This window comes from Rhipicephalus sanguineus, chromosome 1 (assembly GCF_013339695.2).
Source record: "Rhipicephalus sanguineus isolate Rsan-2018 chromosome 1, BIME_Rsan_1.4, whole genome shotgun sequence".
In the NCBI taxonomy this organism is placed as follows: Eukaryota; Metazoa; Arthropoda; class Arachnida; order Ixodida; family Ixodidae; genus Rhipicephalus; species Rhipicephalus sanguineus.
In genome coordinates, this window is record NC_051176.1 from 323,247,719 (window position 1) to 323,273,031 (window position 25,313).

Here is a 25,313-nt window from a genome sequence, read left to right on the forward strand (position 1 = left end):
AAACCAAATAAAACAGGTATATAATTATGAACGTACAGAAAATTGTGCGAACTCCACGTCGTAAACAGCGTCGTCCTTCATCGCTCTGACGGGGACGGCGTCGTCTGCTATCACTTGCTCCGCATCTGCTACATGGCTGAGCAGACGATGACCTTTCACCAAATTGCTGCCACGCGGACAGAAGCGTGTACATCCTAATCACGCGCGATGCAAAAATCTCAAAAACACGTGCAGAACGCGTGCAGCGTGCGAGCAAAGCAATGCGTTTTCAAGGTAGCTTGAAGGGGACAGTGGAGGGGTCAACACTCGAGTAACGAGTTTTTCTCCCCACATTGACTGACAGCGCCCAGCACCGCAGCCCCTCCCACGGCGTGGGTCTCCCCTATTGCAAGTTTTTTAATAATCCTTGTCCTTCTTGCCAGATGAATTCGTAGGGCATATCAGTTATGGCGTACAAAGGTGGGCGCAAAGTTCCATGTGGTAGCCACTGTGGGCGTGCTATCACTCACTGTAAAGTCGTTTGTGCCTCATGGCACACGCACGTCTCGCGGATAGGCCGCAGTTATGTTAAACGGCCACTGTGCGAGCAGTGACACTGTGCTCGCATGGGTTAGGGTCAGTGCGGTGGCACCGGCAGTGCCGCCTGCGGGAGAAGCTAGGCCGGCGGACAGAAACCAGCAGCGAGCTCTTTGGGGTTTTGGTAGCGCCATGTATGGACGCGGTGGGTCCGTGGGGGACGATACCGCGGCTTCTTTCCCGTGAGCCCCTCGTGGTGAGTCCAACATTGGCGACGCCGCATTCGCAATGCATTGTATGTCTTATGTTGTCTTGTGTTATGTTTTCTGTGTATTGAATTGGCATTGTATAAGGTTACTTAGCGTGTTACTAGTTGTGTATCAGATTTGGCAGGCGAGCTCGTCGTATGTAAAAGAGGTTAATGAATGCAGACGTGTTTGGTTGCTCGACGGCGTGAACCGTCTCCGCGTGTTCCGAGAGCGGCGATATCTCCAGACCCCACACCGCTCGAAAGACTCTGTAGTGTATTACAACTTCAGTACTGCTTACATGCCAATATTTGCACCAAGCACGCGCAAACACAGAGTTGATGGACACTAGTGCTATCGTGTCTTTAACGCATCAATGTCAACAGCAATACAGGCTTGCAATCATCAAATCAAGACTTTTTAGGTACACAGAAAATGCCGTCGTTTCTTGCACTTGATTCAATAAATGAGAATGCGACGACATCATTTTCACTTACGGTAAGGAACACAATAATATTGAACTTTGATACGAAGTTTCACAATGAAAGCGGCACATCCTGGGTCATTTCAGTGAGAAAAGATAGGATGGCCAGAGGTCGCGCGTGAAATGAATCTACGCAAACTCGCAATATTGTGCTTCGTGATGACGACGATGTCTGCTTCCCTTTGAAGCGGGAGATCGACGGGCTGTGTCTAAAAAAGGAGGGCATACCTCTTGCCATTCGAGGGACTTCTGAAATCAGGTTGTTTCGGGCGATGCCTGTGATCACTGTAGTGAATGGAGGAAATTTGTAGAGGGAATTTATGTTTGTGAACCTTTGTTGGAATTTTGAGATGTTTGTGCGGACTTATGAGAATGAAGACGACGGCGACATGAAGGCGAGCCAGGGGCAGGTGGCACGCGCAGCGGCGGCACAAGAAAAAAAGAAAAAAAAAGAAGAAAAAGAAGAGAGGCGCATGTGGAACGCGCAGAGGGCTGAGCGAAGCGAGCCGAAGGACACGCCGGACCAGGGCGCTGTCCGAGAAGTTTGTCGTGGCCGTGCTCAGCAAGGACTGGTGCTTGCCTGGTGGGTCGGCGTTGGTGGTGGCTCCAGCGAGGACATGCCGGACCAGGGCGCTGTCCAGGGAGCTCCTCCTGCCTGTTCTTGGTGAGACCTGGGGAGCCGAGGTACCTGCCTGGTGCTACCGGTACCAGGCGCGGCTCCTGCTGTGTCGGCGGGCAGGCGTCATGAGTTCCTGAATACACCATCGCCACCTGGGACGGCGCAAGGCCGTGATCAAACGGGGGGCCTTCCGGAGGCCTTGTCTCCCTGCTGTAAGGCACACGGGACGTGTCACCTGCGTGCTTGGGCTCGCCTTTGACGAGACTCGTCGCCGCACGTGGAGTGACCCTCCGCAAGACGTCATCTACAAGTCACGAGATTTTTTTTGTAACCTTCATCGCACATTCCGCGGTTAGGACTTTCATATTAATTTATGTGTGTTAATCTCTGTGCTTGTTCTCGGTCATCGTCCCTAGAATCTCTTGTCCCCATAAATGTTCACTGAAACTCATTCGTGCGTATTCTCTTGTCGACTGTTCCGTTGAGCCACGCACTCGCAAACATGACGAACCACCACTCGGTCCTTACAATTTTCTGGCGTCCGCGAGACAGGACCAAGCTCTTCCGTACAACTTAGAGCCTCACGTAGCCTGTGTGTGGTGGGCGGCAATGGACGAAAAGAGAACGCTCGTTGAGTTAGGGAAGGAGATGGGACTCAGTGGAGAGGCCTTGCAGGCATGGGTTAGTGCAGAACAGAAGGATATGAGGGATCAGCGAGCTAAGGAGCGGGAAGCGAGGGTAGCGGCGCAGGAGGAACACGCGCGAGAGTTGGCGCATATGGAGGCGGAACGGGCGCTCCTCGAAGAACGAAGGCGTGTGTTAGAGGCAGAGCGGTCGAGTCCAAGAACCGTAGGTAGCGAGACAGGTGGTGGTCAGGGTTTTCGCAGCCCCCATAAGATGATTCCTCCATATAAAGAGGAGAGGGATGAACTTGATGCTTACATGCAGAGGTTTGAGAGAGTGGTGACTAGTCAAGGTTAGCCACAAGACAAGTGGGCCTTGTCTTTGAGTCTGTGTTTGACGGGCGAAGCATTAACGGCATTAGGTCGGATGTCCGCGGAAGACACTACCGATTATGCCAAGCTCAAGCAAACCTTGCTGCAGCGGTTCCGCTACACGGAAGAAGGATACCGTGTAAAGTTCTGGGTGCGAAGCCTGAAAACGCTGAGACAGTACGACAGTTTGCCGGTCGTCTTCTAGGCTATTTTGACCACTGGCAAGAGTTAGCCAAGACACCGAAGATGTATGAAGCGCTGCGAAAAAAAATCGTGTCTGAGCAGTTTTTACGACGTTGCGAAGAAAAACTGGTGATCTTTCTGAAGGAAAGAGGATGTGATGACCTTGACACACTGGCAAAGACAGCTGACCAGTACTTGGAAGCGCAAGGCATCATAAATCTTGCTAGAGGCAAGGAAGGAAAAGAAGGGGAAGCCGCCAGGCCATTATAAAGCAGCTGTGACGACAGAGAGCAAAGGAAAGCCCCTCTGATTTCTTTGCAACAAGCCGGGACACAAAGCTTCCGACTGCTAGACGGGATCGAGTGCACCGAAGCCATCACCATGCTGGAAGTGCAAGAAGCCCGGTCATAGCGCCGACACGTGCTCTATTGGCTCTAGGAGACATGGTGAAGCTTCATGCTCTGTGCTAAGACAGGAAGAATTGCAGGATGAGCAGGAAAAACAACGGAAGTCTGCCCATACAAGTGCATGCAAAAGTCATGGTATGCTGGATGTTGCCCAGAGCTGTACAACCTGTTGTGGAGGGCGAAAACAGATGCCGACGGTCACGGGTCATCTTGAAGGCAACTTGGTGACTGTCCTCTGAGATACCGGCTGCAGCACGGTTGTAGTAAAACGCTCACTGGTTCCCGACACCAAGCTAACTGGCAACACACACATTATACGCTTACTAGACCAGTCGGAAAAGTGTCTGCCAGAGGCCGACGTATTTATTGATTCACCGTTTTTCAGGGGAGTTGCTCGTGCTGTTTGCATGGAGAACCCTCTGTACGATGTTATCCTTGGCAACATCGAAGGTGCTGTCCCGATTGCAGATCCTGATTTCAAGCAAACAGATTCACCGAGTGAGAAAGTGACAGAGACAGCGACAAAGCGTAGCAAATCAAAGGAAGTGACAGTTGCTACAGGAAAGATGGGAAAACTGCAAAACTTACCCGCACCGCAAGTTGACCCCTCAAACGTCAGCCCGGAAGAACTTTGGTAATTGCAGAGCACGGATCAGACACTGGAGGCTCGTTTCCAAGCATTGGGCCAAACAACAACGTGCAAGAAACGAGCTACTACTAAGTTCGTGCTGGTCCATGGCATCCTTTTCCGGCATTACCAGACCGCGGAACAGCAACACTTACGAACAACTGGTGGTTCCAAAGAAGCTACGCGCCACAGTTATGAAGATAGCACACGAGGGATTGCTCACTGGACATCAGGGCCAAAAGAGGACAGTAGACCGTGTCCTTGAAGAGTTTTATTGGCCGAGAGTACAAGCGGATGTCACACGCTTTGTAAAGTCGTGTGACATGTGTGAACGAACAGTGCCGAAGCACCTCGTGGGTCGTGTTGATCTGGGTAATATGCCCGTAATCGAAACCCCATTCCATCGAGTTGCGATTGATCTTATCGGTCCTTTTACCCGAACTTCTGAAAAAGGGAATAGATATGTTTTAACGATGATAGACCTTGCCATGCGCTACCCAGATGCGGTAGCCTTGCCCAATATTGAAATGGAACGAGTAGCGGAAGCGCTATTGGAAATGTTCGCTCGCGTTGGGGTCCCACGGGAAATAGTAAGTGACCGTGGCAAGTCTTTCGCATCTGGCCTGATACAAGAACTGAGACGACTACTGCCAGTTCGACAACTGCCCACAATGCCTTATCACAGCATGGTGAATGGGCTTGTTGAAAACTTCAATGGGACGATCAAGCAGATGATTAGGCGAATGTGTCAGGAGTGCCCTAAACAATGGGACATGTATTTAGCTCCATTGCTGTTTGCCTATCGCAAGATCCCACAAACGAGCCTTGGATTTTCGCCATTTGATCTTCTCTACGGAAGATTCGTACGTGACCCAATGGCCATCCATAAGGAATTGTAGACAGGCAACAACCTCGATGCTGAGATCAAGAGCATGTATGGATGTGTCGTCGAGATACAAAAGAGGTTACCGAACACCTGCAAAATAACTCATGAAAAGCATCAGAAGGCAAAAGCTTCCCAGGAGAAATACTACGACAGGAAGGCAAGACCTCGACAGCTGTCTGCAGGCAATGAAGTGTTGCTGCTGCTTCCATCGGACAAAAATAAGCTACTCCTCACATGGAAAGGTCCCTTTACAGTCATCGAGAGACGCAACGACTGCGATTATTTAGTAGACCTGGGTTCGCGAGTTAGCTTATTTCACGCTAACCTCCTCAAAAGACATGAGGAAAGGGAAATACAACCCCATCATCGATAGTGTCCTCTCGAACGAAGATGTGTTATGTTTGCTCAGAACTATCGCAAAAGAGGTGTAACATTATGTAAATTGTGTCCTTGTGTGTTGTTGCACTTCATGAATGTGGACAAGTGGTTGTACCGAACAACTTTCTTGAGTGGGGGGATAATTGCAGTGAATGGAGGAAATTTGTAGTGGGAATTTATGTTTGCGAACCTTTGTTGGAATTTTGAGATGTTTGTGCGGACTTATGAGAATGAAGACGCCGGCGACATGAAGGCGAGCCAGGGGCAGGTGGCACGCGGGGCGGCGGCACAAGAAAAAAAAAGGAAAAGAAAAAAAAGGAGAGAGGCGCGTGTGGAACGCGTAGAGGGCTGAGCGAAGCTAGCCGAAGGACACGCCGGACCAGGGCGCTGTCCGAGAAGTTTGTCGTGGCCGTGCTCAGTGAGGACTGGTGCTTGCCTGGTGGGTCGGCGTTGGCGGTGGCTCCAGCGAGGACGTGCCGGACCAGGGCGCTGTCCGGGGAGCTCCTCCTGCCTGTTCTTAGTGAGACCTGGGGAGCCGAGGTACCTGCCTGGTGCTACCGGTACCAGGCGCGGCTCCTGCTGTGTCGGCGGGCAGGCGTCGTGAGTTCCTGAACACCGTCGCCACCTGGGACGGCGCAAGGCCGTGATCAAATGGGAGGCCTTCCAGAGGCCTTGTCTCCCTGCTGTAAGGCACACGGGACGTGTCACCTGCGTGCTTGGGCTCGCCTTCGACGAGACTCGTCGCCGCACGTGGACTGACCCTCCGCAAGACAACGTTATCTACAAGTCGTGAGATTCTTTTCTAACCTTCATCGCACATTCCACGGTTAGGACTTTCATATTAATTTATGTGTGTTTATCTCTGTGCTTGTTCTTCGTCATCATCCCTAGAATCTCTTGTCCCCATAAATGTTGACTGAAACTCATTCGTGCGTATTCTCTTGTCGCCTGTTCCGTTGAGCCACGCACTCGCAAAGGTAACCAACCACCACTCGGTCCTTACAATTTTCTCCATTCACTACAATCACTCAACAAAACTGTCCTTATCTCAAATGGTCCCTTCAAAAGGTTCCTGCAACACTTTTTGAACATACTCAGGATTTACTGCAGATCAGTAGTCAAGGCTCTCGTGAACATGTGAGACAAATATAGCACTGCACGGCGCATGGAATTCGCCCTTTCCTTTCACGGACAGCCAAAAATGGCTCGCTCTCCTCTCGGCAAACTTAAACAGACACGGCCAACAACTGATTTCATGATCGCAGATGCATCCTCGATGAAGTTCACATTGGTAGCTTCAAGTTCAATAAACAACAGATATAAATCTAATAAATGTATCTCACTTTGGAAACATCCAAGTAAGCCCTCAGTATTTCCCATCTTGATCAATGGTCGTCTGCTTATTTTGTTCCTTCCCATGTTTATATGAGGTGGCATGTGGGTAAAGCCCGCGCTATTTCAAACTCAACGGACCTGAGTGGGTCACTTGCCTTGCACTGAACACACTACCACAGTACTTACCCATTCATATAGTCAATTCCAAATCAATCGGCCCGCTGGCCAGTGCACGCTTTCTCTTTTAAGGGGGGATGTGGGGCTGAATGTCAAATTCTGAACTGCTGCACTAATTTTAATGAAAATTTCAGCGATGGTTCATCTCTTTGATATTAGGACATAAGCCAATTTTCAGCAGCCTAGCATGAATTCAAGAAAACCTACAGCTGTTATAATAATCATTATGCTTACTTAGGAAAACTATCATTTCAAAAATAATGAAAATGTACGAGTTACTTATCATTTTAAGCCTTCTAGAAGGTTTGCAGTGCAGAATAAGGCCAGTCGCAAATTTTTCATGACGTTTCTGTAACAATGCCATCGCTCTAAAAGCGAAGATAATATTTTTCCTTTATCATTGCATGTCAGACTAGTGAATTTTTTTTGTGTGTTAGAAAATACTTAGGGATCAGAAAGGTACCTTATCTTGTTCCTGACAAAATTTCAGTCCAGAAACATCCTTGTAAGCAGCTTTTCGCGAAGCAGTTTTGAAATGATAGTTTTCCTAAGAGGCTCATTCCCCCAAAAAATGCGAACTGAGGAAAATTAGTTTAAAGATTTCACAACATGCTATTTATTTTGATAGTCAAAACAAAATTTATCAACATGACTTCCTGCTTAAATACGGCCTTCACATCAACGTCTGTGACAATTTCATGCAGTCAATTTTTCGCAGCTTTCGAGCAGTGAACGTTACTTACAACACTTGTTGGCCCCAAAACAGACCACGCGCTGATCCCAATGAACTCCCTGGAAAACGAACATATAAGCTGAGTGGCTCACAAACACAGCAGGAGTAACTCAGAATTGGCGCGAAAGCAGTGGCGGATGGTCGCGTGATACAATTCCACCAACTTGAGCTTCAGTTACAGTTTTCCAGTGACTCTGCTGTCGGCATGCGGCTCAAAATGTGCCTTTTTAATTTATTTGTTTGTCCTGATGTACTCTCGAACAGAGGTCGGCACGCTCACACGAGTTGACTTACTCAGATCGAGCCACGAGTCTGAGTGAGTCCAGGTGAGTAATATTTTGGTGAGCTTGAGCCCGAGTGAGTCCGGGTGAGAAAAATCTTAGTGAGTCCGAGTCCGAGTGAGTCCGTCCGGTTGTGGCAAATTTTGGTGGAGTCCGAGTGAGCCCTAAGCGCAAAATATATTTCTTGAGTGAGTCTGAGTCCAAGTGAGCCCGAAGCACAAGATATATTTCTTGAGTGAGTCTGAGTGAGCTCCATACCTTTTTGCCGACCTATGGTTCTATATACACAACTTCAGCATTACTAGACAGTTATAGTTTAGCAGGTTTAGCTGAATAGCGGGACCGAAATGTGCATGTGCATTATGCTGAATGAGCCATAGCGTTTACCGTAAGCACGCTATTTTTCAGATTTAGCGTTACCGTGTTTGCTTGGTTAACGTAGTGTACGTAAAACACGGCGGCAGTTTTGAAGGCCCGCTTCGAACTGAATTTAGCGTTGATGTGGACGGATTCACTTCTTTCGCAGCAAACAACTGCGTAGAGTGGCTTCGCTTGCCTTCAGGTAGCTTCGACGCCAGAGTATTACAGATAACTTAGCGTACTTTTTGAGATCGCTTCCCCTTTCGAAAGTCCCTAGGCTTAATTAGAAGATCGGTTAAACAAATCTACAACATAAAAATTTGCGCTTTTGGTGCGTGGTTAATATTTATTTACTGTTATTGTTACTAAAAAAGTAATATTGCTGCGTGTGGGGATACAGGCGAGCATTCTCAGTTTTCTTTCTTTTCACTTTCTTTAACACATTCACCCTCCGCTAGATGACGCCACCGTCACAGCTTGGGCACGTAAATGCTATCCCGCTAAACTAAAACACGTTGTCCACAACGAACGTTTGTGGCACGGAAACGCTATTCCTTTAATCCCCGCTATCATGCTAACGCTGAACTGTAACTGTCTACTGTCTGTTTGCTCACATTTGTACTCCCATCGAATCACGCATACTTCAAAGCATTAGCATTCATATGTCACCTAAATATTTATTAATCGTAGGCACGATTTACGTGGGGGGGGGTAGCAGATTGACCTCTCCTCCGCAAACTCTTTCACAGGATGTTCTTGATAAAAATATCTTGTGTGAGGTACCTCTTTCAATAAAAATGTCCTCACTTGATTGCAGCCGGAGATAACTCATATTTGAAGGTACGAGATCAAAAGGTGCTAAGCAGAGCGCCAATCATGCAAGATATTAGTGTTTAAGAGCATTGGCACTGTGGTCGAAAAAGCCAATTATATGCTAACAAACTCATGAGTCGACTCACTCAGACTCAGAGTCGTGAGTCTGAGGGAGCCTGAGTGAGAATTATTTTGGCGAGTTTGAGTCAGAGTGAGTCCAGCTGAGAAAAATTTCAGCGAGCCTGAGTCTGAGTGAGTCCGGTTGAGGAAAATTTTGGCGAGTCTGAGTCCGAGTGAGCTCTAAGGATGATATATATTTCACGAGTGAGTCTGAGTGAGCTCCACATATTTTGCCGACCTATGCTCTCAACAGGTCTTTTGTGACAAAAAAGCGCGAAAAACAAACAATCTTATCAAGCATTCACTTCGCGTTCAGATTCTTGGCCGCTTTGCAGCTGCGTTTTGAAAAAGGCGTTTCAGAGAAGCTCTCCCCAGCAAATTCGCGCCACCCTCTCGTAGCAAGAATTTTTTTATTCTTTTCTGCTGTACGGATGACCATGAAACTTGGTGAGCATGTTCTTTAATGAACCATCCATCCAAAACAACTCAAATTTGAAAATGCCTATTTTTCCCAAAATGCATATTTTTAGCTCCGCATCCCCTCTTAAATGCTTCGCAAGCCTTGGCAGACATCGTTTGGTGCTTAGCTAATTGAAACTGCTTCGAAATGCGCTATCTGGGTTTCGTTGCTATCCATCAGCCAACCTGACGCAGTACGTGAGCACCAGGTACTCACAGAGCTGGGACATACTTGAGAACAACCACAGCACGGTAGCACCAGAAGTGCTTGTGTGCTGCATGTTACTGCGGGCACGACAGGAAGCCGCGGCGGTGGTCTGGCGATTACTTACGATCATACTGGTACTGTAGTTTTTTTTTTTTTTTTTTGAAACTGGGTTGAGGCAGTTTATCGGGAGATTTATTGCCGCGATCGTACAATCAGGAAGACAGGGCAGAAATCGGGAGTCTCCCGGGCAAATCGGGGGTGGTGGAAGGTATGGAGGAGGGGAAGGTTCTTGAAATTTTTTTATTTCTTGATAGATTTTGATGATACTTGGTGAGTTGATGTGTGCTGATTTCAAATATGCAATTATTTTTCTAGTACAATGGGTAGTTTTTCAAATACAAAATATTTCATGTGCCTTTTGGGGAGCAAGATGATTTTTTTTTAACTGAGAGAGTTACAAAGTAAATCAGCATATGACAGTAATTTAGAATCAGAACTGGGTGCAATACAACAAAAATGGATGTTCTAAGCCCATTAGAACAAAAGTTATGGTATGTTGAACATTTGCGGGTGCATCAATTTTAAGCTGGGATTTCCTTCGCGAATGTTCAACATACCGTAACTTTAGTTCTAATAGGCTTAGAATATCCATTTTTGTTGCATTGCACTCAGTTCCGATTCCAGGTTACTGTAATATGCTGATTTACTTACTAACCTACTCAGTTTAGGAAAAACATCTCGCTCCCCAAAAGGCACATGAGATATTTTGTATTTGAAAAACTACCCATTACACTAGAAAAATAATTGCATGTTTAAAATCAGCACACAAATACACATAAACTCACCGAAACTGATGAAGAAATAAAAGAAATTTTAAGTGCCATGTCCCCCCGCACCCCTTGGGCTTGTTGAAAAAACTCATCCTGCGGAAAGCTGACAAAGCTAAGAGTTGCTCAGCCAAATATTGCAGCCGCGCGCGCCGCGTAAAGGCTGCAAGCGGAGCACGAAGTTGCTGTTTTCTCAGGCGCCCTCTTTTCAAACAGAGGCCAGCTCTCACTCTCATCGGTGGGCGAAGCGTCTCCCGGCTGACGTCGCGTATCTGCTTCTCCGCGTGGCAAAAGACATAGCATCCTCATTGGCCGATAGCCGACAAAATCGAGAGAGGCATTCAGATCAGATGCGCTTCTTGCCACAGGGTGCCGCCACTTGTCGGCACCGCACTCCTCAGTCTGCTAACTTAACACGGTAGCCACACTCGCGCACGTGAATCACAGCGGGAGAGCGATCGCGTTTCACGATGTGCGCTGACCTAACTTCTTTTCCCCGTGCCATCCCTCCCTGTATAGCTTTCAGTGCGCTCAGTGGGACGAGAAAAGAGAGAAAGCGCTGAGAGCGTGTGCCAAACCCCCGTAACTGCGCTCGTTCTTAACGGATTCGCGAAATTTTTGCGCCAATCAATTCGGGAGGCAGTAAAAATTAGATCATTACTTGGAAAAGTGGTTCACGACCCCTTTAAGGTTGGAGCAAATTTTAGCAAATTGAAGGAAATGGGGAGGGGGGGGGGAGATTTTTGACGCATCACAGCCACTGCTGCCACCGTGGCCCTTACGTATGCTTGGCCTGTTTTCTCCACCAGCGCTCGAGTCGCCACTTTGTGGCCTCCTCAGGTTTCCCAGCTGGGCGGCTCGGCAGTTCGCAGAAGCCGCGTGATGTTGACAGCGTGCTGCTGTCGTCGCCCATCACATATTGTCCCAAGGATGCAGGCCAGTACATTCTGGCACAACATGCCAGATCTTCTCTCCAGGGGCAGTCCAGCTCAGCAGAACTCCTGAGTGCACCACTTAAGAGCTTCGCACAGCAACCTCTGAAGTTGCCATAGCACGCCTCCTTGCAATATCGGTCTTTGCCGCCCGACATAGTGCCAGGGCCCTCTTCGCTTGTGCCAGCTTTCTCCATCTCTCGGTCTTCACGCCTCTAACCAACTCCAACACCTTTTTCCTTGTGTCGGGCTAGAGGAATGCCATCAGCTGGATTGCCTCCACCCAGTACCACTCCGACAGCCAACAGGTCTGGGCGACCCATTTCGTTCGTATTGACCAGAGGGGGACGTACTCGTAAACCTCCCAGGCCCAACGGCCATCTGGCAAGCCATCTCTCGTATGATAGTTTGGCAACCGCCTCCATCACCCCGAAAGACGACCACCCAACGTCCTTATGTACTGCCTCATTTGGAGTGAAGCCGTGCACACCCAAGGAGCCAGCCTCCAGCAGGTGAACCTCGAGAGGCACACCATTGCGTTACCGAAAGTCAACACTCTTCCACAGCTCCCTGCAGGTGACATCGTTCCAGGCCTTGGCACGCAGTTCCTGCTCTTACACACACTAGGTTGGCTATTGCTGTCACCTGAGGTGCTTGTACCTGTCCACTCAATTTACTTGCTCTGCAGCAGGAGGGGCAGGTCCTGTGCCACCGCTATTGGTGGGAAATGCATGGCAGCCAACTTCTTTGCACAAAAGCTTGGACCAAGGTCCACACCCGCACAGATGTCAAGCACAGCCTGCATCTCAGTGTCAGCCAGCCAGGCCCGTAGCCAGGGGGGTGCCCAGCCCCCCACTTCCCCGAAATTTTGATGACACATGGTGTTTTATCGCAAATCATCAAAATAGCAGTTTTTCTCAAATAGTCAAGGCTTTCAGCAAGTGCGCCCCCCGAAAAAAATTTCTGGCTATGGGCCTGCAGCCAGCAGAACTATGTCATCGCCATTTTATGTATCTGAACCCTCTGACAGGAGGCTGCTGCCAACGTGGTTTCATTTTCGTACTCGATTATAAAGCACAGACAATTTCCAGATTCATTTTATCAGAAAGAAGACGTGCATTAGATTAGAAGGTGGCCATGAAGATTCGCTCACACCAATCGAATGCTTAGCAGCCATATCTCAAAAAATGTAACCTACCTTCCTTGGGGCAGTGCAGGCTTGTGCCGCAGGCTTATTCAAGCTGGTCTGTAGCCATTTTTTTTTTTTTAGCAAGACTGAGCGTCGCTGTGTATATTTTTCGCTCTTTGTTTATACGATGGCTGGATTATTTGAATGTTTTATGTGGTCCCCTCAAATTCATATAATCAGGGGTTTCACTCTAGTTCAAATCCAACATCTGATTGTAGTTCGCCTTGAATGAAAAATGGCTGAAGGCATGTTGTAGAAGAATTGTGGCACCCCCTCTTGATGAAATTGCTGTGAGGCAGACACTGAAGTAGACAAACAAGCACTTCATGTGCCTCTTTCGTGAACACAGTAATTTCACCATGATTAGTAACCAACTCGGCAAACTTTCAGTTCTACTGCAATCTTTCGCTTGATTGTTGAGTACAGCATCTGCATCCTGTGTGTTTTTTCGCGTTCTACCCAAGATCGAATCACCTACTCACCCAAGATATACCTTAGTAAGCTTATCTTGATGTCCGTGCAATAATTAAAAAAACTAAACCCAAAGTAGTGCCCCAAAGACACACATGCAGAGAGAGATGGCTGCTGTCAAAATTAACCAGTACCAAACAAGCAGACACACCTTGCAGGTACATTTCCTCGCCATCCCCAAAGGGGTCTCCACATTTTGAACATCGAGCACATGTGGGATGGAAATGGTGGTTTTCTCCAGCCTGGAATAACAACAAACCACAATTAATACAGGCCAGCCAAAGAGCTAAAACACTTACAGAGGAGCAATGCAGACAACTACTGTGATTGACAGCCTTTTCTCAAATCAGCAGTAAATGTGTTCCAGGCAATTTTCATAATTGTCAAGAAGTGGTGTTGATAAATTATTAAAATTATAACAAAAGTACTGCCTAAAATCTACCTTAATTTCTGGCAGGATACCTCACAATTACAAAAAAGCGGTATTTGTATCATATCTTGTATTCCCCCTCGCTTAGTGATTTGTTTTTGGGCTATCTTGGTATGAAGCTGTCTGAAAGATTACTACCGTAAAATCCCGAGCAAGCGCCCCCCCCCCCCTTCAGCAAGTCGTAATTACTGGCAAAGTGGAGGGGGGGCACTTTCCTGGAACAGCACCAAAATTCAATACGCGTCAGCGAAGTTTTCATGCCGGAACAAATGGAGCGCATGCAGACTTCCTCAGAAGTCTTCTTGCTCTCGTTCATGGCACGGCACATTACGACGATGGCTGGCATGGCAGCATCTCCGATGATGAGCCAAAACAACAGCTCTAAGCAGAGACCTTACTTTTACAGAATACAGCATCACAGGCACCTTCTTAGAATACACATCTTGAAGGCTAGCCTTTCTGCTCGTGGGAACCTGAAAATTGTCAAAGGTGTCTTGCGCTTAAATTTTGGTGCAATCATTACGGTGAAATCCCGAGCAAGCGCCCCTGCCTGAGCATGCGGCCCCCTACCTTTTTCGGGACATCTCGCCCACCATCTTTCACCATAAGGGGGGGCGCGCACTTGCTCATGATTTTACGGTAGTTGGAAAAAAAAAAGATCAAATTTAGCACAAATTTTAAGCGCAGGCGCTTTACGATCGGGCTGCTAAGCAGGACTGGATGGGATTGATGCATGTCAGTGTTGCATGGGCACAGTGCATGATTGGGATGCAGAGCAGGAAGGAGGAGGGGGCTTTTCCGGAACGGCACGAAAATTTCAAATTAGCAATGAAACTGGAGGGGACGCTTGCTCGGGTGGAGCATTTGCTCGGAATTTAACAGTAGGTAAGTAAAGGCAGAGATGCTACCGTGAGGACTTCCGATTTGGAGTAATTTTTGGATTTGCAGGAACTTCATTTTGGTTGGAAGACTTTGGAGCCGCAAAATTTTTATTTTGGAGCACTTTGGAGTGCTCCAAAATGAAAAAAAAAAAAAAGGAGAGAATAACCTTATTTTTAGGTCTGGCGGTCCCATGCTGCCAATTTCCCACAGGGTAGGTGCCCTCCCAAGCAACTCGTTCTGTCGAGCACAAGGCCAGAAGCGCGCCTATTTTGCCGGTTGGTAACCGGCAGCAGCAATCCTCTGCCTCCCACAGCAGCGGCGGATGATCGACTCTTTCACCCAGGCTGTGGCGGGTTAAGGCCTTTACAAAACCTTATGGGGCCACCTTTCGAGATGTGTACACATAAACGACAGAGCGCCAGGTAGGCGTACTCTTACCCATTAGGAAATACCGGTGGGTTTCTGGGCGGCACTGGGAATCGAACACGGTACCTATCACGATGGAAGCTGGTGCTCAACCATGTAGCCACTGCTGCAGTGGCTACAACGTCTATATTTGCCTTTATATATGATGTATCAAAGCAATTTAGCTTAAAATGAACTGTGCCCTAAAAAGTTATTTAGTGAGTGCGGATGATGACAAATGGGCTCAAAATAGCACAAAAACTCAAGTTTAATGAAGCATCTCATCTTTCCAGCTGCCAAGTGCCGCCATGTTGGTGTGGTTATAAAGCTCACACTTTTGTCTTTCCGTTCTGCCCCACATCGCATACAACAGCTGTGTCAAGAAAAAAAAAGGTTATAAAGGCAGGTTTCACAAAATTCGCAATGTGTGCACATCTCCGATGGCTGTGCCAACGACGAATTGTGCAGTGACTCTACGGGCAGTGTGATCACCTGCTCTGAAAACTTGGCCTATACGCTGTTTTTTTATTTGGATAACTTTGCGACTGTAAACAGCTGTGAACCGCTGTTTCTTCACAAGGATTCTTCTAAACAAGAATCTCGTAGCAGCATACTGAGAGCAGAGTACACCTTCATCTGAACATATGCAGCAACAGAGATGAGGCGATTAAGAAAAGGCTCAGATGAGCCAATAATCGTGCTGGAACAAGGAAGTTATACACCTTGCACAATCCCGTACCACGTCGGCTACTTAGCGATAGCCCCATGTCATTGAGTCATGCACTACAAGGGACAACACAAAGGTTGCCAATGCTCCTGCACTTGTTGCCGCACCTGGCTGAACCCAGATGTTACTCGGTCTCTGGGATTCGAGTTTGTACCCCACTTTGATATGGGCGAAAAAAACCATTTTCCCCAACTCATCTTCTCGGCCCATTCCCAGTGCCTTGACGAAGACAAGTCCAGCTGTCGCCATGTTGGCTCTAGCGACATTCCCTGTTCAAAATTTTTTCCACAGTGCACCCTGTCACACATCACTTTGTACACACGATTTTTTTCAAAGGAAACACATTTTATACCTTTCTCATCAGGTCTACCTCCTTTGACTATTCTCATCTAACTACTGCTTCAACCAACCTCAAATAGCAGAAGAGGGCTCAACTACTTCTGGGAAAGACATGTCCAGGACATATTCACAATGTGGCATGAATAATTCAAGTGCTGTATTGGTGTGCAAGGGGAAAATTTCAAAGGTGACAGTCTACAAATGAACATAAGTAAATTACTCTGCACAAAACCGGGCCAGTCTTGAAATATTTTGATGCCACATTGCAACTAAGTAGATTTTGTTTGTGCCTAGCATGGTCTCAGTGTCATGAGTAAAGGGGCACGGGGTGCGCGCCAGACAGCGCAAGGCGTCAATGGTGTGCGGGGAATGGAAAAGTACCCGATGGTGTGCACCCCCGCCACGTCGACGCAAGCCATTGGCCGGAGAAAGGCGCGTGCCACGCGACCCGACCTGAGGTGAGAGACCACAGAAGAGTTGGTCATTGTTCGGTGGAGTTGTCGAGGAGCAAGGTGGTGCAAGCCAGCGTCGCGTCCGCGACGGGAACAGCAGGGCCGAGTTCTGGACGCAGCGTTGTGCATGCCCCGGGAGGGTGGCCGTCGACCTCGGGGTCTACCGAGCGAGGCGTCCCGGGCTTGCGGCAGCCTCATCACGCAGTTCTCGTGGCACCTGCGGCACTACCACAGCTCGGCAAGACGACGGCGACCCACCGACAATCACTGGAGAGCCACGTCGACAGTTTGAACCAGTGGCACTGAGGAGAGGCCGACAGTAGGCCTAACTGGGAGAGACCAGTGTACTCGATGGAGAATGAGGCATCGGCGAGGAAGACGATCAGCGAGGCGTCTGATCAACGACGGCGGCCCTGAGACGTCGACAGGAGTTGCGACGACGGGACAGCGCGTCGACTTTGAGACTGGATCGAGACAGTGGACTCCACGAACGGAGTAAGAACGTTCTATGGGTAGCGCGACTAACTGAGAGGCCATAGCGGCCAGGCGCTCGAGTAGAGAGGAGCTAGATATAGCTCGTATGCCTTGTTGGTTAGTGAGTGCGCTGGTGCGCACTAACTCAGTATTTTCCTTTTGTTGATTTTTGTTGTAAATTTTGAGCGCGTGTTTATTTTGGTTTGCCGTGGTGTGTGCGATAAAGTTTTGTTTGCAGTGCCACCACGGTGTCTCCCGAGTCTCTCTTCCCTCACTCTCCCAACTCCATTCTGACAATGCAAGTGCTCCCGAGATACGTGACACTCAGTGACAGTGCTGACTGCTGCTCAAACACTGAGAAAGGACACTGATGAAGGCATAATATTTTCCAATAAAATTAGAAGCAATTGCAGTACTGTCATGTCGCCCAGCACCACGGAGCGAGCACACTGCACCACTGCTAGCTCCATGGCGATAACCTTTATTCCGGCAAAGTAAATTGCTACGTACCAGTGGCATCACGGTCAACACGGCAAAGAAAAAGACGACAAAAGTCCGTGTCTTTCCCGTAACGATATACAGGGCGCTGTGGCGCCATCTGCCACATGTGACCTGCTTCACATTGGCAGTGCCATCTGTTGCGAAAGCACGCCCTTAACAAGAGACATGGGTTATATGCATACAACCAAAAAACCAGTCCCTGCTGGCGGCAGCAAAACTAAATTACTGCACTAACAAATTAATAATAAAGTTACTGATGGCGAGTGCCTAATAAAGTCACTGATACCAGTAAGTTTACTGCACACAATCCCTGAACTTTGCTGGCAGTCTTCGAGAGACCCGATTCTGCTGGCTGATGGGAGTCTCCCGATTCGCCACCACGATAAGCACACAGTCCAGATTTGTTCCTTTGTTGGTACTCGTATACACAGCGCCCAAGTCTATGCAGTTCCCGGGCGGGGTGGGTGCCGAAATCTGCAGTTGGCTGGCCGATGGCATCTAACTATGTCTTCCTGTGGCATCCATGGAGCAACACTGCTGGGGAGAGGCCACAGAGTTTCCTACAATACTTACTAGAGGGAACTCTGGCGCTAGTGTCTATGGGAGCTGCAATGCATGACGCTTCAGCCAGCATGGGAATGATGGGTAGTACACAAATTTGTCTAAACTTCGTTCTTTTGGCTCCGTTTGGCTGTGCGTCGCCTGCATCCGCTTTGTCGCAAAACAAAGTTCAGCAAAAGTCAGCAGTTCCACTTCACCTCTTTAACTTTTTTAGGCTCACCGATTCAACTCTGGTCACGAAGTCCTCAACGATGCATTCTTTTCCCCGAAACGAACGCCAAAACACAGCAATAAACAAATCCACAAGTACATTTGAAGCTGCAAGCACAAAGACTAGGCAAATTTGTGTACTACCCATCATTCCCATGGTAGCTGAACGATCGCAGCGCCAGAGTCCCCTCTAGTTAATTTTAGGAAACTCTATGGGACAGGCCAGTGGCGCTGTGAGGGGTGGCGCGATAAATACCCAGGTTTTCCGTAACGGTGGTCTTGATGGATCACCGCTCCAGTAGAACGAGCTGTATATATGATTTAAAGACCCTGTCGAACCTCTCCACAGCACCATTGGCTTGAGGGTGGTAAACTGCAGAGAAAACATGCTTAACCCCTTGAGGGTTTTCGCCGTACATGTACGGCAGAAGCTTCCTGGCACCAAAGGGTTTTCGTCGTACATGTACGGCATAGCACTTATTTTTAAAACGTGCGCCTTTTTTGATCATTTCTCTTGCTTGGCCTGTGCTGCCGCACTTTGGGAATACGTGGAATTTTTTTCATGCGCCGATGTCTCTTCAATGTTGATTTTTTTATGCTTCGCAAATCGGCGCGCCGTGCGCCGGCTATCGGTTGCGCAACCGAGCGCGCCTTCTTCGATCATTTCTCTTGCTTGGAATGTGCGGCCACGGTTCAGGAATACGTGGAATTTCTTTAATGCGCCGATGTCTCTCGGTTTTTTTTTTTTTTTGCTTTCCAAAGAGGCACAGCGACTTTCAATTGCGCATCAGAACGCGCACACGCGGTCCGGCTGGTTTCGGTTTCGTCCTTCGGGTGGTTTTCGCTTCTTGCGCCCACGCAGCTGAAGGCTGTTTGGTTTCTAATCTCTCAAAGGGTGACCGCTTGTTACTCTCTCGTTTATTGCTCCCCGGGGCACGATTACATCTGTTTCCGTGCGGCGCTAAATTACACAAACGACGCCGCTGTGACTGCGTTTCCTGTTTTGGGGTCTCGGAAAAACTAACTACGTCATGTTGGCGATAAGACGAAGGATTCCTGTAGCTTTTTCACTCATTTTGCTTTCCGGATGGGTGCACAACCATAGAGTTTTCTTCCGTGCGCTCACTGACGCAGTTCGCACGCTATGGAAGCGCGTGCCGGTTGCTCTGCTGCCAGTGAGTCGAGCAGCGATTCTTCCGATGCGGACTATTCCCCAATGCGGAATAAGAATCTGATTCATTGGATTTCAGTTTGTCAGACGAGGATTTTGTGACGAGTTCAGACTCCAATGAAGATCAAGGAGCTACATCTGAAAAGCGTGCACGGCGAGCCATGCTTCAAGGACTATCACACGCTGAGAAGTTTTTAGTGTTAGAGCACGAACATTTTTAACCGGAAAAGTACTCTGGTGCGCTTATTTTTGTATGTGCGTGAGCTATGTTTAATACAATGCACAATTTTTATTTATAGAAAACTGTTCAGCTTTTTTTTTAGGATTTTGCTTGATTTTACTACGAATAAATCATGTGTATGTAACAACAAAAATGAATTTTTTGTCACTTTAAGGTCACGAAAAAATTTTAGACAATTTTTTTTAAATAGAATCGTCTGAAGAATTTATTTCGGCAATAAAAAAATTAAACATTTTTGGACTGAATTTCCCGAAAAAATTCGACCCTCAAAGGGTTAATACCCCTGTCCTCCAGAAAACGCTCGCATTCACTTGACAAACTGTAGGCAGCGATCCGAGACCAGTTCTGCAGGGTAACCCTCTCGTGCAAAAATGCCAAGCAGGAAGTTGATCACCATGCGGGAAGTGAATAAAGAGACCGGATTTTAGGCAAATGCCTATTTTGTTCCTTGCGCTCCTGTCGTGCCACTTTGATATATGAGCAAGAATTAGAAGCTAAGGAGGGCTTTTATAGTGTTTTTATGGTGCCTCTAAATGCCTACTTTTGGCGTTTGTGCCTAAAGTGCCTATAAATGCCTATTTTCAAAACTGGCGCCTATATGAACACCATTTAAGCTCAAGCTTCGCTTCCTGGTGCAGTGTGAGCCCGTTATTCATGTTATCGCACAGCATCGACTGTTCTCAACTATATGGGGTTCGACCGAGTCCTCGAGTTCAACCATATTGCGAAAGCAACCACTAGCAGCCGCGAAATGGGACGCGCCGGCAAGCAGAGGCCGCTGCATTGACAAGGCGTGAGTGGCTGGCGAATGCAAAACTGAAGAGTAAAAGAAGAAAGAAAAAAATTTAATGTTTGCACTAAGTCGCACAAAGCTTGGCACAGCAAAGTACAGGCCCGTCACCGCTCATACGCGGATTCCTCCTCAGGAGTATGCAGTTACGCCCTTCCTTAGGACGCCCCATGACTCTCTGGACACGATCAGGCACAGCCAGGCTATGCACTATAGAGCGAAGGTTGCGCGCAATGTCTCCATCGGTGGGTGTGAAGAACTTTTTCGGCAAGAATATTTCTCTTTCTATCTTTATTTATCTCTCTCTTTCGTCGATGTTCCCTCTTTTTCACTCTTTCTGTGCTAAATTTAACTCTCTCCCCTCCTCACGCTCCTTTCCTTGCTACACTATACTGTACAAGGCTATGCTATACTAGCGTGCCTGGATAGCCGAGTGGTTAGGACGCTCGCCTTCGGATTGAGGGTACGGGGGTTCAAATCCGACCTCGTGAAGAAATTTCTCTGGGCAAGCTTTGCGCGACTTAGTGAAAACATTTTTCCTCTTTCTTTATACATTTCTTCCCACCCATCAGGGTTATTACCGGGATTTGCCCAAGTTCTGTGGCACATACCCATTTACGATGATGATAGTTTTGCAGCAGGGTCGACATTTTACGGCCCGCTTAAACACTGTTAAAATGTGATGTGCACGCAGTTTTTGTTTAGTTTGTAATTTACTTTTTAAAGTGTTCACCACCAGGGGAGAAATTTGTTCTACGCGATTCGACACGGCCAATAGGAAGAATCCCTTCCTTCTGGTCTTTCAGCGATCTGTATGTCTGCTCCTGCTCTGCCCTTCTCAGTCATGCTGAAAAGAAAGGCACACAGGAGTGTGTTGATTCGACAGTGAACACTTGACTCACCATGCCCCAGAATAAGCGGAGAGACAGTGTTTTGCAAGGCGTGACCATGGTCCCTCAATACTTTTAACTGGTCATGAAACTCCCGCGAAAGTTTCATATAGGGACAAAAGTGGCCACCAGAGGTGCCACCGTAAGCAGAAGGGCACTGATCTGCCGCGCTTGGTAGGGCAGTGGAGCGCTCGTGTTTGCCGTCAAATACACTTATTCAGATATTTTACTTCTCCGTGTTCTCACTAACAAATCATAGCAGTGATTAGTATTGTCAATATGGTACATGATGTGCGCTGTCAAATTGCCCAAGTCATTGATTGCTGGCAATGTTTTGCTTGAGGGTGTCTGTCAAGTGACGCGTGTGTTCGTGACGTTCCTACATTTCTCAGATTCCTGCATAGCCGCTTTCGGGCTTAAACCGAACACTGACTGGTTCTAGATGACTGACAGGTTAACATATTTTGCACTAGAGGTTGCGGATTAGCCGTACTCTGGATGCACGTAACGCTCATTTTCGAACTAATTGTCACTTTATTCTGTAGGGCATCACAAAGCTGCAAATAGAAGTTCGCGTATCAATAAACAAACCTTTATATCAGGCTAACTTGGCATGAATAGCTTTGAAGTACCCTTGAGGGATATCGTTAGTAAAACATAGCTTTAAAAATCAAAACCGCAGATTGAGATACCACAAAACGGAGAGGGATGCTCGTGTTGTTTTCCTTTCTTTTTTCTTTGTTGTCATAATTCGCGCTTTTGATTTTGAAGATAAAAAATAATAACGAGGTGAAACTGCTGTGAGCTGCTCTAGCTAGATATAGGCACTATGTGCAATTTTCAAGCGAAAGGTTTTGATTTTACGCATGCAGGTTTCATAACACTGCTGAGTTCTAATATGTGCGGCTCTTTTTTTTTATCCATTCCCATATACTGTAGCAATGACCTCGAGTTCTAAGTTGGCGTTCCAGTTAGCCACCCTGTTCCTTCTATGTAAACATCAGCGCAAATCGAGATCAACCCGGTGCTTCCTTCAACCCAGTTATTCAGCTTAAACTGATCAATTATACATAAAACTGCATTACTCTTTTTGAACCTTTCTAGAAATTTTCTCGATTCAGCGACAACACCAGCAAACAGCACTATCAAAGTAAAACGAAATATTGCATTTTGGCCCACGACATCACTTTTTAGTTTCTATCATTATCCAGAAAGCAAACGCACACACTCCGAACACCGCACTTCACATAAAACTCCAAACACTCACACACACTACACACACAATCTAGGCACGGCGTCTTGCCACCAGTCTTGGTCGATCTCGAGGCAGTGAAACGATGTTTCCATTCACTGTGCACACGTCCGCACGTACAATGTCACTTGCATCAAAATGTGTTTCGCACACACGAATGTACTTGGAGTCGAACGAAAATTTGACAGTCTCCTGTCGCGGGATTGCACGTTTAAACCTGTTGCGTTGTTCTGCGTCGGCTGGCAAAAAGAACAGGGAGGCTTTTTCGACGGTGCCCTTGTATCCCGAGCGACAGCCCGGCATACAGCAGGTGTCGGGCATTGCTGTAACGACGAGGTGACCGCGAAAAGAAAAACAGGGGTGCAACCAGCACAAACACAAACACTACTCCGCGCCCACACTCCGCTAACGGCGGCCAGCAGCAGCCGGCTTCCTCGTCCTCCATAGATAGATACAGTAAAACCTCGTTAATTCAAAGTCACTGGGACTGTGAAAAACTTTCGAATTAAGCGGGTTTTCGAATTAACGAAACATACAAAAAGCGGGATGCAAGGAACTTTGAATTACTGAAAGTAATCAGAGGTGGTCGTTTGGCCTTCTAGTTTGCGGCTCCAAGGGTGGTTTTCCAGCAATACCCGGTCCCATTTTTGCCGCAAACCCGCGAAAACGGCGGGCCTCGCTGCTGTCAGCGCAAGAAAAAAAAAGAAAGAAAAAAAAAAGAAGTCTCGTGGTCAGCTGAAATGCGTGCCTGCGGAAAAAACGGCGTGCTTCACTGCAGCACAGTGGTGACACGCGGGCTCACCTGCTCCTCGCAGCGTCAGCGCGTCATGATGCGACCATTCGCCCATTCTTTCTGGTAAAATAAAGAATATGATAATGGCCAGTGTGACGGAATCCGCGATCTGTTCTGGCTGGAAAACATGATCATTGAAGTTTTCGAACTGAGTTTTCGAAGTAGGCGTTACAGGCAAGAACTCCGCCAGCATTGCAAGTGCGCGAATTGCCGGAGCAACCGCCAGTCGGAGGTTTGCATACATCATGAATTCCGTCAGGTCGTCCTTTATTATCTTTTCTTTTCCAAAAAAGAAATGGGTAAATCATGACGCGCTGACGTTGTGAGAAGCATGCGACATGCTGCCCGCGTGTCACCGCTGTGTTGCAGTGAAGCACGTCATATTTTCCGCAGGCGCACGTTGTAGCTGACCACGAGACCGCGTTTTTTTTTCTTTATTACTTTTTTTTGCGCTAGCACCAGCGAGGCTGGGTTGCTTCAACTGTCACACATTAATATCGCTACACTGCATTGCCCTGTGGCTCCTAATGGCCGTCGCTTCCACGGAGTTGCGGCGAAATCGGGATCGGGAATTGGCACAAGGCACCCAAAGTTTTCGAATTAACCGGGCTGGCGCTGACCGCCGCTTCAAAATATCCACTCAGATTTACATTGGAAAATACGGGACCGCAGAAACCCTTCGAATTAAGCGGGATTTCGAAATATCCGAGTTCGAATTAATGAGGTTTTACTGTAGATAGATAATGTGGCCAAGTACCCTTTGCAACGGGTGGACTCAATGAAGTGTCTTAGCCATATAAAAAAAACACGAAGAAAAAGAAAACATGAGTTAAAAAACACACAGGCACGTCAGAATTCACAGGTCACACTTCTAACTATGCCAGCGCCGCGGCGCGGAAAGTGCGGGCGGTATATGAAGCTCTCCCATTGAGTTACGCGGGAGTTTCATGACCAGTAAGACCAGTAAAAGTATTGAGGGACCATGGCGTGACCGACAAGGGACAATTGCACGACAACGCTCAACCGGTGGTACCGGTGCACCACTTTAAACAATAACATTTTTTTTTGTTTACCTGTCGTAAATAGAGGTTGTGCACATCTTCCTTTGAAATTATTTGCATTTATGTAAGAACTTATTGTGCCTATATTTACGATATTGGAGGCCTAAAAAATTGTTCTGCCTGCCTATTTTTGGCACCTAAAAAGCGCTTTTTTAGTGCCTAAAAATCTGGCCTCTAGTGATGTCACTGCAGAAAGCAATTTCTGGTCACCTCGAGAAGTAGCCCACCATCACAATGACAAACCAACAATCCGTTGGTACCCATTCAAAGGGCCCCATGATGTCTATTGACACTTTGTCCCAGAGCCTGTCAGTGAGTGGGACAGGCTGGAGTGGTGCCTGTCAGTTCTTGGCACACTTGTCCGAGGCTTGGCAGACCGTGCAGCTCTGGATGACGGTCTCAACCTGCTTGTCAAGACATGGCCACCAGAACTGTTCCCTGATGCATTGCTTGGGCTAACCAGATGAAGGTATCCGTTAGCTTGACCGGTACCACCACACATTCTGTGCGCAAAACAAGCCCATCCACTACAGAGAGCTCTTCCTGTACATCACAGTATGGTGTCAGCTTTGTGGGAAGCCTTTTCCAGGTTGGCCATGATGACTGAATGAAGCGCACGACCTGCTGAAGTATGCCATCCTCAGCGGTAGCAACCTAAAGATCTTCTTGATGTACGGACAATGTAACTAAGGACACATTCTCTTCATCGACTTGGAAGCCACCTTCTGTTTCTGGAAGTGGCAGTCAGGACAAGGCATCTGCTACTTGGTTGGGGGCTCCGCTGCAGGACTGGACTTTGAAGTTGCAGCACAGGAGTCACGCGGTCTACCCTGCAATACAAAGGGGCCGCTGTCCTGTGCTTCGGGACGAGAGCAAGGCACCAGA

General features: G+C 47.7%; 1 protein-coding gene across 2 annotated transcripts in view; it reads right to left on the bottom strand.

Annotated features, from left to right (window-relative positions):
- Nucleotides 1-25,313, bottom strand: part of LOC119379499 (actin-binding LIM protein 3) — a 618,577-nt gene that overhangs the window by 405,074 nt on the left and 188,190 nt on the right. For both annotated transcript variants that reach the window (XM_037648800.2, XM_037648799.2), the window contains exon 7: nucleotides 13,401-13,491. In XM_037648800.2, the coding sequence (XP_037504728.1) occupies nucleotides 13,401-13,491 (91 nt within the window). The remainder of the gene's footprint in view (nucleotides 1-13,400; nucleotides 13,492-25,313) is intronic.